The 15,948-nt window shown below is 46.6% G+C and overlaps 1 protein-coding gene across 1 annotated transcript in view; it reads right to left on the bottom strand.

The window, feature by feature from the left end:
• Positions 1 to 15,693, bottom strand: part of RANBP10 (RAN binding protein 10) — a 66,135-nt gene extending 50,442 nt beyond the window's left edge. The window contains exons 1-2 of the mRNA XM_002918424.4: positions 15,422 to 15,693; positions 14,521 to 14,632 (exon numbers count right to left, since the gene is read on the bottom strand). Of these exons, the coding sequence (XP_002918470.1) occupies positions 14,521 to 14,632; positions 15,422 to 15,656 (347 nt within the window). The 5' untranslated portion in view covers positions 15,657 to 15,693. The remainder of the gene's footprint in view (positions 1 to 14,520; positions 14,633 to 15,421) is intronic.
• Between the last annotated feature and the right edge of the window lie 255 nt (positions 15,694 to 15,948).

Below are 15,948 nucleotides of genomic sequence, written 5' to 3' on the forward strand. Positions count from 1 at the left end.
ACGGTGCTGGGGACACAAGGGTAAGGGCCTGAATTCAGTCCCTGCGCTCTGACAGTTTCCAGTGGCAAGTCAGGGGCAAGCCAAAGACTCAGGGTGCACTGACTCGAGGATTCCCAAAGGAAGTGAAGGCTGAGCCAAAACCTGGTAAGCAGTGACGGGGAAAAAAAGGAGCACATTCCATGCAGAAGCAACAGAATGTGCTGAGGCGGAGTGGCAAGAACGCAGCCCCATAGTCAAGGAACGTGAGAAATTAGTGTGGCTGGGTCACAGCTTGGGCAGACCTAAAAAGAGCCAAAGCTGGCACAGGAAACTGGCTATTCATGCACAGCCTGCATGAGAGCTTAAGGAGTCTGAACTTCTTGGAAGGTAACAGGAAGCTGCAGAAAGGATTTAGAGAAGGGTGCAGCTGATCAAACCCACTGATATTCGTAAAACTGACTGAAGAGGCAAAACTAGAGGCTACCAAATCATCCCAGTGGAAGATGACAGGGCTGGACAAGGACAGAAGCAGCAGGGATGGCAAGGCACAGAAAAGAGGCAAGTGCTTTTTTTTTTTTTTTTTTTTTACNTAAGGCTCTGTCTTTAAGTAATCTCTCCACCCAACGTGGGGCTCGAACTTACAACCCTGAGGTCGAGAGTCGCATGCTCTACTGACTGAGCCAGCCAGGTGCCCCTGAGCCAAGTCCTCTTTAGAACACAGTGAACTTATGCAAGGGGGAGGAGCTGTCCCAAACACAGCCCAGCACAACCAGTCACCATAGAAAGGGCAATTCTCTGAGATCCACTTGCAAACTTTGGAGCCCAAGTGGTTGGCCTGTCAGTAGTAACCTTTCTCCAGCTCTCCTCCGACCCTAGCATTTACACTGTGTGCAAACAGCCAAAGAAAAAACATACCTGCACCAGAGCAAATGTACCAGACAAGGCCAGAATCAAATCTCACCCCTGCCACTGAGTTCACCCTATGCCCAAATCAGCTTGTCAGAAACTGTCAGCTTGTCAGAGAGCCTTCAGGGTAGCCACTGAACAGGATCCTGGACATGGTGTCAGGAGGGCTGCTGGTGGGCCCAGCACAACTCCACTGTGCTTTAGTTCATGCACTAGAGGCTTTTCTACCACTGGAATCAGGTAAAATAGGCCATTTTTGAAGGCCTGGATCTTGGGACTTCTAAAAACAAAGGCCTGTTTACTGGGGATTGCCGAGGAAAAAAGAGGTAAGCATTTGCTTCCTTCTCGGTCATGTGTCAGACAATGCTAAAACACTAACAGATACAAGCTACCTTGGTCACCTGGGAGGGAGGCAATAGGGGTTCTCACTCCCTAAGCAGATAACTGGAATAGACAGAGCTTAGCTCCCCTATATTTAGCATCTCCACTAAGGCTTTCTTTTCAAGCAGGATATATCTGAGGAGCTTGGGGGCAAAGTTATTACCCCACAACATGACTGAAAGTAGGGTAAACCCATCTGATATACTCCTCTCTTCCATATGGCAGCAAAATGGAGAACATCATTTGTCAGAGAGGTGAGACAGCCAGTAAGTGTAGAGAGACAACAGATGATAAGTTCTTCATGGCAATGAGACCATGAGTTGGCTTCTAACTTCTCAGTTTCTACTTCACTGCCAAAACCACAACACAAGCTAGAGCGAGAAGAGCAACTCCATCTCTCTGTGGGGCTCCACGGAGAAGAGGGCAGCAAGCGAGCACAGCTCAGGCCGAGCCGGAGAGCAGGACAGAGGATAAGCAGCAGCTATAGCAAGACCCTCAGCTGACCACACAGCCAGGAAGGTGCACCATATGAAGCTGTCACCATACACTGCAGGCAGTGGGGGTAACCTGGGGCCTGGAAAATGACCTACTTGAAAATGGACTGGTGGTTTCTGGGACCCATGCTTCCCTCCACCCGCCTCTGCTGACTCTCCCACAAAAGCAACAGTCTGCTGAAACCCTGCAATCACGCGGAGATGTGAGCACAGTCAGCTTGGATTCTTCTTTTTTCTCTTTGGTTTTCCAGATTTTCTACAATTACTTTGATAGTCACAGAAAAATCATTTCCCAGAGCCAGTTGATGGCCATATGCTGAGGAGGTTGTTGGCTCTCACCCATCAGACTGTCCCTGGATTGTCCCAGGACAACATTTCAGTGCCAGAGGGACACAGTGGGGGACCTGGTTTTCATGGTCAGCTCCTCAGTACACCCACTTCCCTAAGTCTTGACAGGAGGGCAGAGGCTGCATGGGAAGAGCACACTTTCAGAAACAGGAGGAAATTGTCAAAATCCCTGCTCAGTAGAGGAGCCGGGGCTCTGGCTCACATAGTATCAGGTGAGTCTCAAGTGCAACCCAGAGCACACACCCAGGAAACCCTCCTTCCTGCTCAGCACAGTGACACTGGCTCAGCACAGCTCCAACTGACTAGAGATTCTTCCATGACCCAGACAGGTCTGGTGGTGAACAGAGGACAGGACTTTAGAAACCAGACCTCTGGAGTCTCACACCCTCCGGAGACATACAACAAGGCATGGGGCCAGGAGACCACACTTTGCTGTTATCACCCATCCAGTCCTGAGAGAGAGCCAGGAGCACTGTACACTACACAGGGAACCTCTTCGGCAACAAGTCTAACCCTCCCTTCCTGCCTCCTGAAGAGAAGTACCTAAGAGTTTGAAAGTGACAGGAACACTTTGCAGCAGGGCTCCAGAGACAACATCCCAGACTCTTGAAGCCTGGTTTTAGACACTCCAGCCTAATTCAGGACTGTGGGTCTCAGATTTCACCCTGCATCTCAAGTTCCCTATCAGAAGGGGAGAGGTTGGACTACAGGGCTTCTAAGATCCTTCCCTGCTTTGACCTAGAGACTTCAATTCTTGGCAGAATAATGTCTGGGTACTGTTACAAATGTGCTATACCCAGATGCAAGCCCAAGATGGGGTAGACCCTGAAACAGCAATCAAAAAGCGACCAAAAAGACATCAAAAGAAAAGGAAATTACAAACCAGTATACTTTACAGAATCAAAAATCCTCACCATTGTAGCAAACCAAATCCAACAACGTATTAAAAGGATTACACCCCATGACCAAGTGGGATTTATCCCATGAAGGCAAGGGTGGGTGATTCAACATTAAGAAAATCAACCAATATAATAAACCACATTAATAGAACTAAGGAAAAACACATTCATATAATCATCTCAATTGATGCAGAAAAAAAACAAAATCCAACACTTCTTCATGATACAAGCACTCAGAAAGGTAGGAATAAAAGAGAACTTTCTCAACAAGATAAAGGGTATTTATGAAAACCCAATGGTGAGAGTCTAAAAGCTTTTCCCCTAAGATTAGAATAAAACAAGTATCCCCACCTTTCACCACTGCTATTCAACACTGCACACTGGAAGTCCTAGCTAGAGCAATTAATCAAGAAAAAGAAATAAAAGGCATTCAAATAAGAAAAGGTTAAGTAAAACTATCTCTATTTGCAGATGACATGATCTTATAAAAAATCCCCAACAGTATACAGAAAGCTCATTAGAGCTAAAAACTGAATTCAGCAAAGTTGCAGGATATAAGATCAATACACACAAAGCAGTTGTATTTCTATACACTAACACTGAACAATCTAAAAAGGAAATTAAAAAAACAATTCCATTTATAATATAGCATCAAACAAGTAAAATACTCAGGAATAAATTTAGCCAAGGAAGCAAAAGACTTCTACAGTAAAAACTATAAAACACTGCTAGAAGAAATTAAAGAAGACACAAATAAATGGAAAGACATCTTATGCTCATGGACTGGAAGACTTAATATTGTTAAGACAGAGAGTATTGTGAATACTCTCCAAACTGACCCAAAAAGTCAATGCAATCCCTACCAAAATTTCACAGTGTTTTTTGCAGAAATGGAAAAGTCAATCCTCAAAATCATGTGGATATGCAAGGGACCCCAAGTAGCTAAAACAATCTTGAAAAAGGAAGAACAAAGTTAAAGGATTCACATTTCCTGATTTTAGAACTTACTAGAATACTAGTTAATCAAAACACTGTGGTACTGGCATAAGGTAGACAAGTAGACAAATGTAATAGACAAATGTAATAGAATTTAAAGTTCAGACACCAAAACCCATATCTATTGCCAAATTACTTTCAACAAGGGTGCTGAGTCCATTCAATAGGGAAAGAATCGTCTCTTCAACAACTGGTGCTAGGGGGCGCCTGGGTGGCTCAGTCAGTTAAGCGTCTGACTCTTGATTTCGGCTCAAGTGATGATCTCAGGGTTGTGGGATGGAGCCCCACCTCGGGCTCCACATTGGGCTGGGAGCCTGCTTGGGATTCTCTCTCCCTCCGTCCCTCCCCCATTCTCTGGGGGAAAAAAACAGAACTGTTGCTGGGACAACTGGACTCCTACATGTGGGTGGATGAATGTAGTCGAACCCCTCCTTCATACTATATATAAAAATTAACAAAAAATGGATCAGCAATCTAAATATAAGAGCCAAAACTATAAAATTCTTAGAAGAAAACAGGGAAAAGCTTCATGACCTTGGATTTGGCAATGGATTCTTAGATGAGACACCAAAAACATAAGCAACAAAAGAAAAAAATTAAATAAACTGGATTTCATCAAAATTAAAATTTTAGGGTGCCGGGCTGGCTCAGTCGGTACAGCATACAACTCTTGATCTCAGGGTTGTGAGTTCAAGCCCCACATTAGGCGTGGAGCCTACTTTAAAAAAAATTTTTTTTTAAGATTTTATTTGAGAGAGAGAGCACAGAAGAAGAGGGAAAAGCAGATGCCTCACTGAGCAGAGAGCCTGATGTGAGTCTCGATCCCAGGACCCCAGGATCATGACCCAAGCCAAAGGCAGCTGCTTAACCGACTGAGCCACCCAGGCACCCCTAAAATTTTTTTTCATTTAAAAAAAAATTAAAACTTTTGCGGATCAAAAAACATTATCAAGAAAGTAAAAAGATAACCTAGAGAATGGGAGAAAATATTTGCAAATCATATATCTGATAAGGGTTTAATATCCAAAATATATAAAAAGGGACTCGAGGGGCACCTGAGTGGCTCAGTGGGTTAAGCAACTGACTCTCGATTTCAGCTCAGGTCATGATCTTAGGATCGTGAGATGGAGCCCTGTGTCGAACTCCATGCTCTGTGCTTAGCATTCAGCAGGGAGTCTGCCTCTCTCCCTCTCCCTCCCCCTCTGCCCCTACCCTGCTTGTGCACTCGCTAAAATAAACAAACAAATCTTAAAAAAAAAAAAAAAAAGAGGGACTCAAGCTAATACTTCTATGCCAATGTTCGCTTCTATGCACCATTATTTTATTAAAGATTTATTTATTAGACAGAGAGAGACAGCCAGCGAGAGAGGGAACACAAGCAGGGGGAGTGGGAGAGGAAGAAGCAGGCTCCCAGTGGAGGATACCAGAATGCCTGGATCACGCCCTGAGCCGAAGGCAGACGCTTAACGACTGCGCCACCCAGGTGCCCCTCTATGCACTATTATTAACAATAGCCAATGGATGGGGAAAAAACCCAAGTGTCCATCAACAGATGAACAGATAAACAAAATGTGGCATATACATACAGCCATAAAAAGGAATGGTTCTGACACAGATCACAACATAAACCTTGAAAACACTATGCTAAGTGAAATAAACAAGACATAAAAAGACAATATTGTATGATTCCATTAATACGAAATATCTAGAAGAGGCAAATTCATAGAAACAGAAAGGTTACTAGGGGCTGAGAGGAGAGGGAAATAGGGAATTATTGCTTAATGGGTACAGAGTTTCGGGGCGCCTGGGTGGCACAGCGGTTAAGCGTCTGCCTTCGGCTCAGGGCGTGATCCTGGCGTTATGGGATCGAGCCCCACGTCAGGCTCCTCTGGTATGAGCCTGCTTCTTCCTCTCCCACTCCCCCTGCTTGTGTTCCCTCTCTCGCTGGCTGTCTCTATCTCTGTCGAATAAATAATAAAATCTTTAAAAAAAAAAAAATGGGTACAGAGTTTCTGTTTGGGGTGATGAAAAAGTTTTTGGAAAATAGTAGTAATGATTGCATAAGACTGTGAATGTAATACCACTTAATTGTACACTTAAAAATGGTTAAAATGACACATTTTATGTCATATATATATATATATATATATATATATACACACACCACACACACACACACACACACACACCTGGGCGTGTGCATGCAACACAGTTACCAAGAACACCCCCCAGGGCCCTGCATGCCAGCATTAGCCTCATCTGGCTTTTCCAGATGAGACAAGGAAGTCTTGGCACAAAGCGTGGTAGAAAGCATCAGAGTATTCTGGCCTCAAGTCAGGGCCAGAAGAAGGAAGTACTATAAGGAAATGGCAGATAACAAGAGTGAGGAACACACACCTAGCTCTTTTTATTTTCTATCAATTTCTTCTTACAGAGGAAGTGGATTTTATGGGCTCTCAAGCCCATAGGCACTTTTAATAAATACTGCTTAAGATATATGAACCAATGACCATGGGACCTGAACATTTTAAATTTAAGCTCCATCAACTGAATGTCTCCAGGCTCACAGAGCTCTGGTAGGAAGTGACAAAGAGGAGAAAAAAAAAAAAAAAACAAGCTCCTCAGCCTCAGAGCTGAGATAGCTCTTGGGGGCTGAGGGAAGGTACCAATCTGCTGCCAATCCTCTGTCACCAGTGCCCCTGTCCCTTGCCCCAGACCCCCAAGGAGCTACTGAAATCTTACCTGATAGTTTCATCTTGACATCTAACACCTTAGCCACAGCTCAGCAGGTTGGCAATCTTGTTCCTATCAGAACCTGCCCTAGATAAAGAAATCAACAGCCTCCATAACAGAGGAAATCTCTGGATCATGGTAACAAAATGGTCCCTGGGAGACATTTCAGGGAAAACAGCAACTGACATTTAGGTCTGAAATAAGGGCTAATGTTTGGTGCTAGGGATTTTATTTCATACTCTGACGGGCCTGCTTGAAACCACAGGACACTGGCTGCTGTGTATAAGCTGCTCCTCCAGTAGCCACAGCCCCGCTTGGCAGAGGATGCCAGTTACCCACTGAGCCCAAATCTGTGCAGGCCCCCCACTGAGAGACAGGCCATTACAGAGATGAATGAACCCAGCTCAGCACCATCCAAGGAAGAACAGGCCTGAAGGTAAAAGGGCCTAGAGTCAGAATGTACTTGTAGGGAGAAAGGTGGTTCTGAACGTGGGTCTGGAGACCCTCATACATTCACTGTGAGGAGCACCATCAAAACACCCACAGAGCCCACAAGACAGGAAGGGACAGAACAGTCCCCATGGGTGGCCCTAGGCAGGTTACTCATACACTCCAGGTTCTGGCTTCTTCCCTAAGAATCTTGGGAATCTCAAGTACCAAGACTTTCTGAAGCCTGTCACATTCAGAAACCAAATATACTGCCCTTAGCCAGAGGGTATAGCTATTGGTACCCCCAGCTTAATAGGAAAGCTTAATATGAGTTTGGACACAGCAAATGCCCTTAGTTACTCAGACATTATCCTTAACTTTCTAGTTATAGGTATTCATCCAGGAACTGGCCTTGAGTTTGCTGGTTTGTAACTTAGCATCTTTCATTATTTTCAACAGAGGATCTTATTTAAGTAACCCAGCCCACCATTACCTGGAAACTCTAAGTCCCAGTGAGTTTGAAAACATCAAATTCCGTGTATTAAACCCCTTTCTGCTTAAAATATCTGGAATGGTTTCTGCTTTCTGCAACAGCCTCAACTGATACACATAATGGCAATAAACTACATTTGTTTAAACCTGCATCTCTCTGTCCCTCTGCTTTTTTTTTTTTAATATTTCATTAATTGGCTGATTGAGAGTGTGCGCACCTGTGCACAAGTTGAGGGAAGGGCAGAGGGAGAAGGAGAGAGAAACTCAAGCAGACTCTGTGCGGAGCCTGTCCCGGGGCTTGATCCAATCACCCCGGGATCACGACCCAAGCCAACACCAAGAGTCAGATGCTCAACCAGCTAAGCCATCCAGGTGCCCCTGTCTCTCTGCTATTTTTTAAATGTACACTGTGTCAGGTGTTGAAAAATCCTATGTATTATTCACATTTTGGCAAAAAAAAAAAAAAAAAAAAAAAAAAAAACAAAAAAAAAACTCCGGACCACAAAAAAAGGNCCTGGCACATATAAAAGGGAGCATTCTATAAAACAGTCCATATCAATTTCAGATACATGGCTTTGTAAACTGGATTATAACCAGTTCTACCCAGCAAACCATCCCCTCTGCTTCTTTCCTTATGGTTCAGCTCCACCTCAGCAATGTCCTCCAGAAGAGACGAGCTGAGCGCTTAGACCATCTGGGCACAACTGCTTCTATCTTCTCTCCACTGGTTCTCATCTTCCACGTTCTATCTTCCAACTGCCTCCTTCTATCGCCCCTCTGACCAAAAAATAGCAGCTGCCTGGAGCACTGCACATTAAGAAAACTTCTAGGGCTCTGTGTGGATAAGGATGAACACTGTTATCAATCAGTAACATGTGCCACAGAAGCTGAGTAGGCAAATGAGGTTTCTGAGCCTTGACACTTGCCATCCCCATAACCTAAAATAAACTTCCCTGGAATCCCAGGCCATCCCTAAGGTCCAAGAGGTAGGAGAGGAAGAGAGCACAACAGGGTGCAAAAGACTTACCCAGCCCCTCCCCCACTTCTCTACACAGTTCAGAGCTGTTCTTTCTGGCCCCTTCATGACAGAAGAGCTGGGTTCTGTTCCATCACCAAGTTTCCCAGCCTTATTTCTAGCAATAGAGCCATGACCTCACATTTCAATTACAACAAAACGCCAAGACCCTGGAGCTAAAAAGACATTTCATATGGATTTTGAGCAGAATTTTTGGAGAGGCAGAGTGACATCCTTGCATTTAGACATGGTGTTATCTACCCCTCTCCCAGTGATCTGTCCTTTCTTTCCAATTTGACCCCTGACCACAGAGACCCACATTGGGAACCCTGATTCTTTCCCAATGGCCCCAGAATAGGATGACACACCATGTTTGCCATGCAGAGCTACTAAGTCCATCCTCCTAAGCTCTATCCCAATGAGCTCCTGCTTCCCCTCTAACAGAGAATCTCCCTTACAGGGTGACCCATTTAGGGAAAAGAGCAAACATTCCAGAAAACAAAAACAAAAACAAAAACAAAAACAAAAACGAGGGCAGGAATTGGGGAGAAGGGATACGCAGTGAATTCTAGGAATTTTTCCAGAGACTGATGCTCGACTAAGCCATATTCCCCACTCTCAGCTCCCAGCTTGGAACCTAGTCAATGACACACAGTGAGCAGGGAGGTCCCGGGGAAGCCCAGATGCGTTCAGCGCAGGAACAAGTCCTTCCAGAAAAGTGGACATCATGTGAACCCCAGTACTCTCACCCTGAATCAGAGCTACACCTCAGTAAGCCCAGCTAGACCTGGGCCTTAATCCCCAACTCAGGTAAGCAATACAAACACTCCAAGATGTTCCAGAGTCTAAATACTCCATGTCTCCAGAAACAGTGCAATGTGTTACCAGGGAGAGATGCAGACCGCAGCTCAGCATCTGCCCATGATGCCATCAGAACTGGAGGGCAGTCAGGAAGAACAAGGCACAACCACCATCTGTATCTGCCTTGGGCAAAGGCAGAAACTACTTCTCAGGGCAGGCAGGACAAAACCTTCCCCAGATCCACAGATGAGCACCTACTTCTCAAAAGCACTGCATAATACATAGACTGGAGTGAGAGAACACAGGGTGAGTGTCCAGACACATGCTCTCTCTAGGCTGGAGAGCCTGAGCTCAAGTTGCTCTCCAGATTAGGAATATGGCAGGTGAGATCTTGACTGAGTGAGTGGCTCTCTGGGTCTCCATGAAAAATTATGGACAGTGTTGCCTTTTAGGTGGGACTCGGCAAAAACCAAATACCAAAGACCAAGCACAGACTGAGTTCTTTCACCCCAGGAAGCCTCTCTGGCCACCAGTCTTCAACATCCCTCCTCTGTATCTTACCATATAGGAGAAAGACCAGCCGAGAGAGAAGACATATGCTTTGGGAAACCATGCCTGGAGTATAGGACCTAAAGCTACTGGCCCACACTGGCCAGGGCTCTCAGCCTGAGAGGCCTGATAGAACCAGAGCAGCAATCTCTTCTGCCCTAGCCACTCTCAAAGTCCTCAAACACTGCTACTGCCCTCAGGATAAAGCCCATGCTCCTCGGCCGGAGCATACAAGGTATTTCCAATCTGGCCCTTGCCTACCTCATGCTCTGTATTCCTCATCTTTTTATACACTACTCCTTCTGCCTGGAGCATCTGCTTCTCAACAAAGTGAAAACCTAGAACCCTCTAATTCATCCTTCCAGGTTTAGCATCATCACCTCTTCTATGAAGGTTTCCCCAAACTCTCAGGTACAGGAGGAAGCCCAACCTCTGGGCCACCCCTGCATATAGCGCACAGTATGGAGTGGCCTTTTTGACACTACCCTATAAGGTTCTATGTGTAGGCATATCTGCCTCCTTTCTAGATGAGCCTCCTGTGCTCCTGAGGCCCAGCCTGGCACTGGGACTAAACAATGGCTGCCTCACTGTGGTGTACAGAATTAATGATGAGTGATTTGCCGCCTGGCCAAAGAAGTCAGCTGCAAGTTCAAGCAAAGGCAGGCTGGCTGCGGCCAGGGCCTGGGCCTGGGCCTGGACACCAGCTGCAGAGAAGAGTGCCCCCCCTTAACTCCATCCTGTGCTCCAGCCCAGGCTTGCTGTTCTTGGGTAGAGCCACCCATCACATGTCAGAAGGCTGCTGCTGCTGGGATGATGTTACAGTCTATTTTGAGGGTCACACTGGAGCATCTGTTGGCCTGGCCAGCCACACCCTCCATGTGTCATCACTAAGAGCTGGGGACACCCACAGGTCTACAAACTCTGCCTGAGCAAGTCACTTCCCCTAGGGACCCTCAGCTTCAGGGCCTCACTGGCTTTCTAACAAGATCAACCCAAATGCCCTTATCTCCTGGGCTCTGATGTCTCCTCACCCCACCAGACCCAACTCCTGAGGTTCCCAACACTGGTGACTCGGCAAAATGCAGCTGAAGCCCATCAGTGTGTACCAAGCTCTTAGCTCAAACATAGGCCCTCCTTCTTTAGCTCTTTCTTATATTTAAGGAGTGCCCAGAACACCCAGCACCCTGACTTCAAGCCAGTTACCAACCAGATTCATTTTAGGTGCAACAGGTCTCAACCTGCTAAGAAACTCCTACTCATCCCTCAAAACCAAACCCACAATCTGCCTCCTCTTGGAGAGAATATTTCAGTCTACTGTCTGTTCAGGGGCCAAAGGCTTCCTGAGGACAAAGCTGGCCTGTGCTGTTTTTACCTTTATTCTCTTTGTACCCAGCCTAGCACATAGTAGGTATGAATAAATACTCCATGAACCCCTGAAATGAAACTTTCTAACTAGACTAGATTAGTATGTTCTTATACAAAAGGCATCATCAGAACAAAGGCCTTTCTAGAAAATGACATTGATAACTGGGTTCATAAACACCTTTTACAAATGTACTCAAATCTACAGAAAAACAAGTTTACAGATTCAGTAAATCACACCCTGTACAGACTGCCACATTTCTCTGGCCCCACTCAGCACTAAACACCTTGTAGCTCTGTCTCCTAAGAACACTGTGATCCCCTAAGAATCCAACTGGACATTCCTTCACTCTACCCAGGGAATGAACTCAATGGGGAAAGGCAGCAGCAGCATGGACACATATGTCTGCGACCAGGCAAGGGCATCTAACAGGTTGGCTACTCCACTGCAAACCCAAAACTGTGCTGCCAGGGCAGGTCACCAAACATCCTAGGGGTTCAGGACTCACTCACAAAACAGATACATTATCAGGGTGCCTGGGCGGCTCAGTCAGTTGAGTGGGTGATTCTTGATTTAGACTCAGGTCATGATCTTGGGTTCCTGGGATCGAGACCTGCTGCGGGCTCCCTGCTCAGCAGGGACTGGGCTTCTGCTTCTCCCTCTGCCTCTGCCCACCACCCAGGTCGTATTCTCTCTCAACTAAATAAATAAAATCTTTTTTTTAAAAGATTTTATTTATTTGACAGAGAGCACGAGCAGGGGAAGAGGCAGGCAGAGGGAGAAGAAGAAGCAGGCTCCCCGCTGAGCAAGAAGCCTGATGCAGGGCTCGATGCAGGGCTCAATCCCAGGACCCTGGGATCAAGACCTGAGCTGAAGGTGGACGCTTAACTGATTGAGCACCCAGGTGCCCAAACAAGATCTTTTTTAAAAAAGGGATTTTCTCTCTCTCCCTCTACCCCTCCCCACCCTTGAGTGCGCGCACACTCTCTCTCTCTCTCCCTCCTCCTTCTAAAACAAATAAATCTTTAAAAAATAAATAAAATAAATAAAATCTAAAAGCAAATAAACAAATAAAAAAAGATACATTATCATCTGCTCCAGGCACTTTCCAGAGATGCTGTGAGGCTGGAACTAGATCATACAGGAAAGCTATACAACCGGTTAACACCTGGGTCATGGACCAAATCCAGGTCAGAAACACATCTCCAATATCGACAGGAGACAAAAAATGAGCTGATCATTTTCTGCCCTATAACTACTTTTGGCCTCTTCAAAACCACACCTGACCCATACTAATATCTGGCTACATTCTAGCCATGAGACGGCTTTCAGGGATTCCATAAAGAGGCCACAAGGAGACATTCATATACTTGCTGACAGTGGTCAACTGAAGCAGGCCACTACAAGCATATAGGACCTGAGGCCCTGTTAAAACTGAGGTTTCCAGGTCAGCCTAATGGCTATATTTACCACGTATAAAAATGCTGGGTATAGAAGCTGGGAAAAGATACCCAACTTTCTTTAAATTTGCAGGTAAAAACTATAGTAAGGCCAACTTACAAGCCACAGGGTCTCTTCCAGCAAGATCCACTTACAACTGAAATGTGAAAAGCCAACTGAAGAAATCCAGGTCTCTACATTTAAACACTCCCCTTCTGAAAAAGTGTTCTCTTTTCTCGCTAGCTCAGCAGTTATCTATGATTAGGACTATAGAGAAAAAAATTAATTTTCCTCCCTAAAGTCTAAGAAATGCCCCTCAGTCTCTTTGGCAATATGAGACTCCAGTCACTGCCATTTCAGTCTCCACCAAAACTACTTTTGCACAGTTTATTTTAAGAGGCCATTCTCATTCACACTAGTTCAAGCACATTATATGTATATATGTGCTTTGATCAGATGGTGGGAAGGGAAAATAGAAACTTTAAAGCCCTCCAATGGTATGTTTCCTATCTATAAATTAACTAGATAGGGATAAAAGTGAAAAGACGTAATAGCATGCCATGATCACAATTTCAGAATGATAGAATTGTGGGGTTAAAGGCAGCTTGGGTGCTGGCCTAGCTCCCCAGAGTATAGACAAAGAGATTGAAGCTGCACCATCTACCCTCAGCCACACAATCGTCCCAGGCAAGGATGATACAACTTCACTGAGGAAGCAGGCAAAGCTCCAACTACAGCAGTCCTCCCCCAGCATAAGCCCTTGGCTGGGCATTTTGCATGCACCACAAGAGGGACAGTCCCTAAGAGAGAGGAAGTATTCTGAATGCTCAAGAACACATATCCAGGGTTGGCACGAAGGTCACTAGTGTGGTTGGCAAACTTCCCACATCAGACCTAAGGTCTGATGAGGAAAGCCTTTCCAAGACAGCTGAAATAATGATATTTCATAAGTTAAACACCTGCTTCGTCACAATCAATGGAAAAAGGGAAGACTAGAAGAAAAAGGAAAAAAAAGAAAAATGCGAAATCTCCCCTTCTGACTTCTGGGTGTCTGCTTAGATCACCCTAAAATAAGGAGCCTCCCTAATGCTGACTTTAATGAGGACTTTCTTAAAGCTGGTCCAACTGGTGTTCAAGTCCCTGGACTGAAAAACAAGTTTATGAGCAGCAAGGTCACCTGATTCTGACCATGTGCATGCTGTTTACCCTGAGATGACAGGCCAGTGGCTGCCACAGCCGTGATGAATGCTGTGAAGACTCTACTATCCCTTTGAAGCCTACAGCGGCCTCTATGTGACTAAATGCCATAAAAAAAAACCCTGAATACAGCAAGAGCGTGAAAGGAGGGAAGTCACAAATGCCACAGGACAGTGGGAAAATCCCATTTTGGACACTGAATTGTTAATGTAAACTTGTTACTTGTTTCCCTGACCTGTGAGGTATCTCATTACATAATCACTAAAAAGTCCCCTCCTCTACCTGCAATGCACCTACTTGCCATCAAGGGCCGCTTCGTAGACCACTCCATGCCCACAGTCAGGTAACAGAGGCAGCACACTATTCAAGCCCCTGCAGCCCAGACCCATGCAGCTCAGCAGCTCACATCAGTCATAAGGGTCAGCCAGGAGACCCCGAACTCTGACCACAAGGAACAGCTCAGTGCTGGGGAAAAGAAGGTGGTAAGAAGGGGCTTACCCATCTCTTCCTTTGCTGACGATCTTCACCTCAAAGTAATAAATGCCACAGGCAGCAGGTATGGGATGGGTGGCACGCACTGAGGCAGCATCTTTGTGATTTTTGCCATGACCTAATAGGAGAGAGCAAGGAAGAAATTTCAGCAGAAAGAAATGCAGACAGAAGCCTTGTTCTTTTCTGCTCCATGGCATCCTCACCCCTTCATGACCGGAGGAAGCCCTTACATTATTCGAGGAATAACTAGACAACAACTAAGCAAACACATAAACCTCCTACCTTTGGCTCACCTCCTCCTGTGAATAGCAGCCGTGCCAGAGACACTTTCTCCCATACAAACTAAAGGAGGGTACAGACAACGTGGATCCATGTGAGAGATTCCCAAGTGCTGCTGGCAGTCTCTCCAGAATACAGAGAGCCCACCTGGGAGATTAGGGGAGGAGAAGGCAGCTCTGGAAGTCCACCCCCCTCAACTTCAGTAAACAACTCCAAGCTCTGGCTGTGATGTCTGGCAGGTGAGCAAGCCCACAGGCCTCTGACTAATGGAGGGGATGTGACCACCCCCTTCTGACACTCCCAAAACTAAGCAGTGATGAAGGCCCAGCTGGAAATGGAGCTATCCCAGGATAAGCAAGAAGGCCCTCCGGTGTAAGGTCCAGACCAGCACTGGGTTTGGACACCTGTTGCAGTTCTCTTGACATCGGGTGTCTCAGGGCACAGCAGTCTAGGCAGTCGACCCTTGGCCTGGTCAGCCTCAACACCTTGGACACCCCGCAGGGGCCCAGGCCTAACCCGGAGCACCCAGGCCGGGGAAGGGACGTAATGGGGCAGGCGCAGGGCAGCACAGCCGCCCGCCAGATGCTCTGGTGTTTCCCCCCACCCCCTGAGCCAAACAGGCCGATACCTTTGTAGTGGACGCGGAGGTTACCCTGGGAGAGGCCGATGTAGTTGTACTTGTCCTTGGGGCTCCAGGAGCGCGGCAGTGGCGTCTCATGCTGGTTGACCGCGGGGTACAGGCGCTGAAGGCGCCGGCTCAGCTCCTGCTCCCCCGGGGACGGCAGCCCGCCCCCAGCAGCCCCGCCAGAGGAATCTCCAGCCTGCGGGCTCCCAGCTCCCGGGTCAGCCGTCGCCGCCGCCATCTTGGAGGGAGCTGCTATTGTGTCACTGGGGGCGGGGAGGAGCGGGACCAGATCCTCCCCTCTCAGCCAATGGCCGACGAGCCTACCGAGGCCGCAGGGAAACCGAGTCCAAGTCCGACACCTCTCTTTGGACACTGCCACGCCTCGCCACATTTAGGACTCCATATCCCACAATGCAGAGCTCTCCAGAGGCGGGACAATCCGGGCTCGTAGGGAACTTTGGGAGATGTAGTACAATCTTCTCAGTCTTAAGCCTGTTTGGCGGAGACTGAGGAAACCAAAAACTACAATT

Source organism: Ailuropoda melanoleuca, chromosome 12 (assembly GCF_002007445.2).
Source record: "Ailuropoda melanoleuca isolate Jingjing chromosome 12, ASM200744v2, whole genome shotgun sequence".
Taxonomy (NCBI): domain Eukaryota; kingdom Metazoa; phylum Chordata; class Mammalia; order Carnivora; family Ursidae; genus Ailuropoda; species Ailuropoda melanoleuca.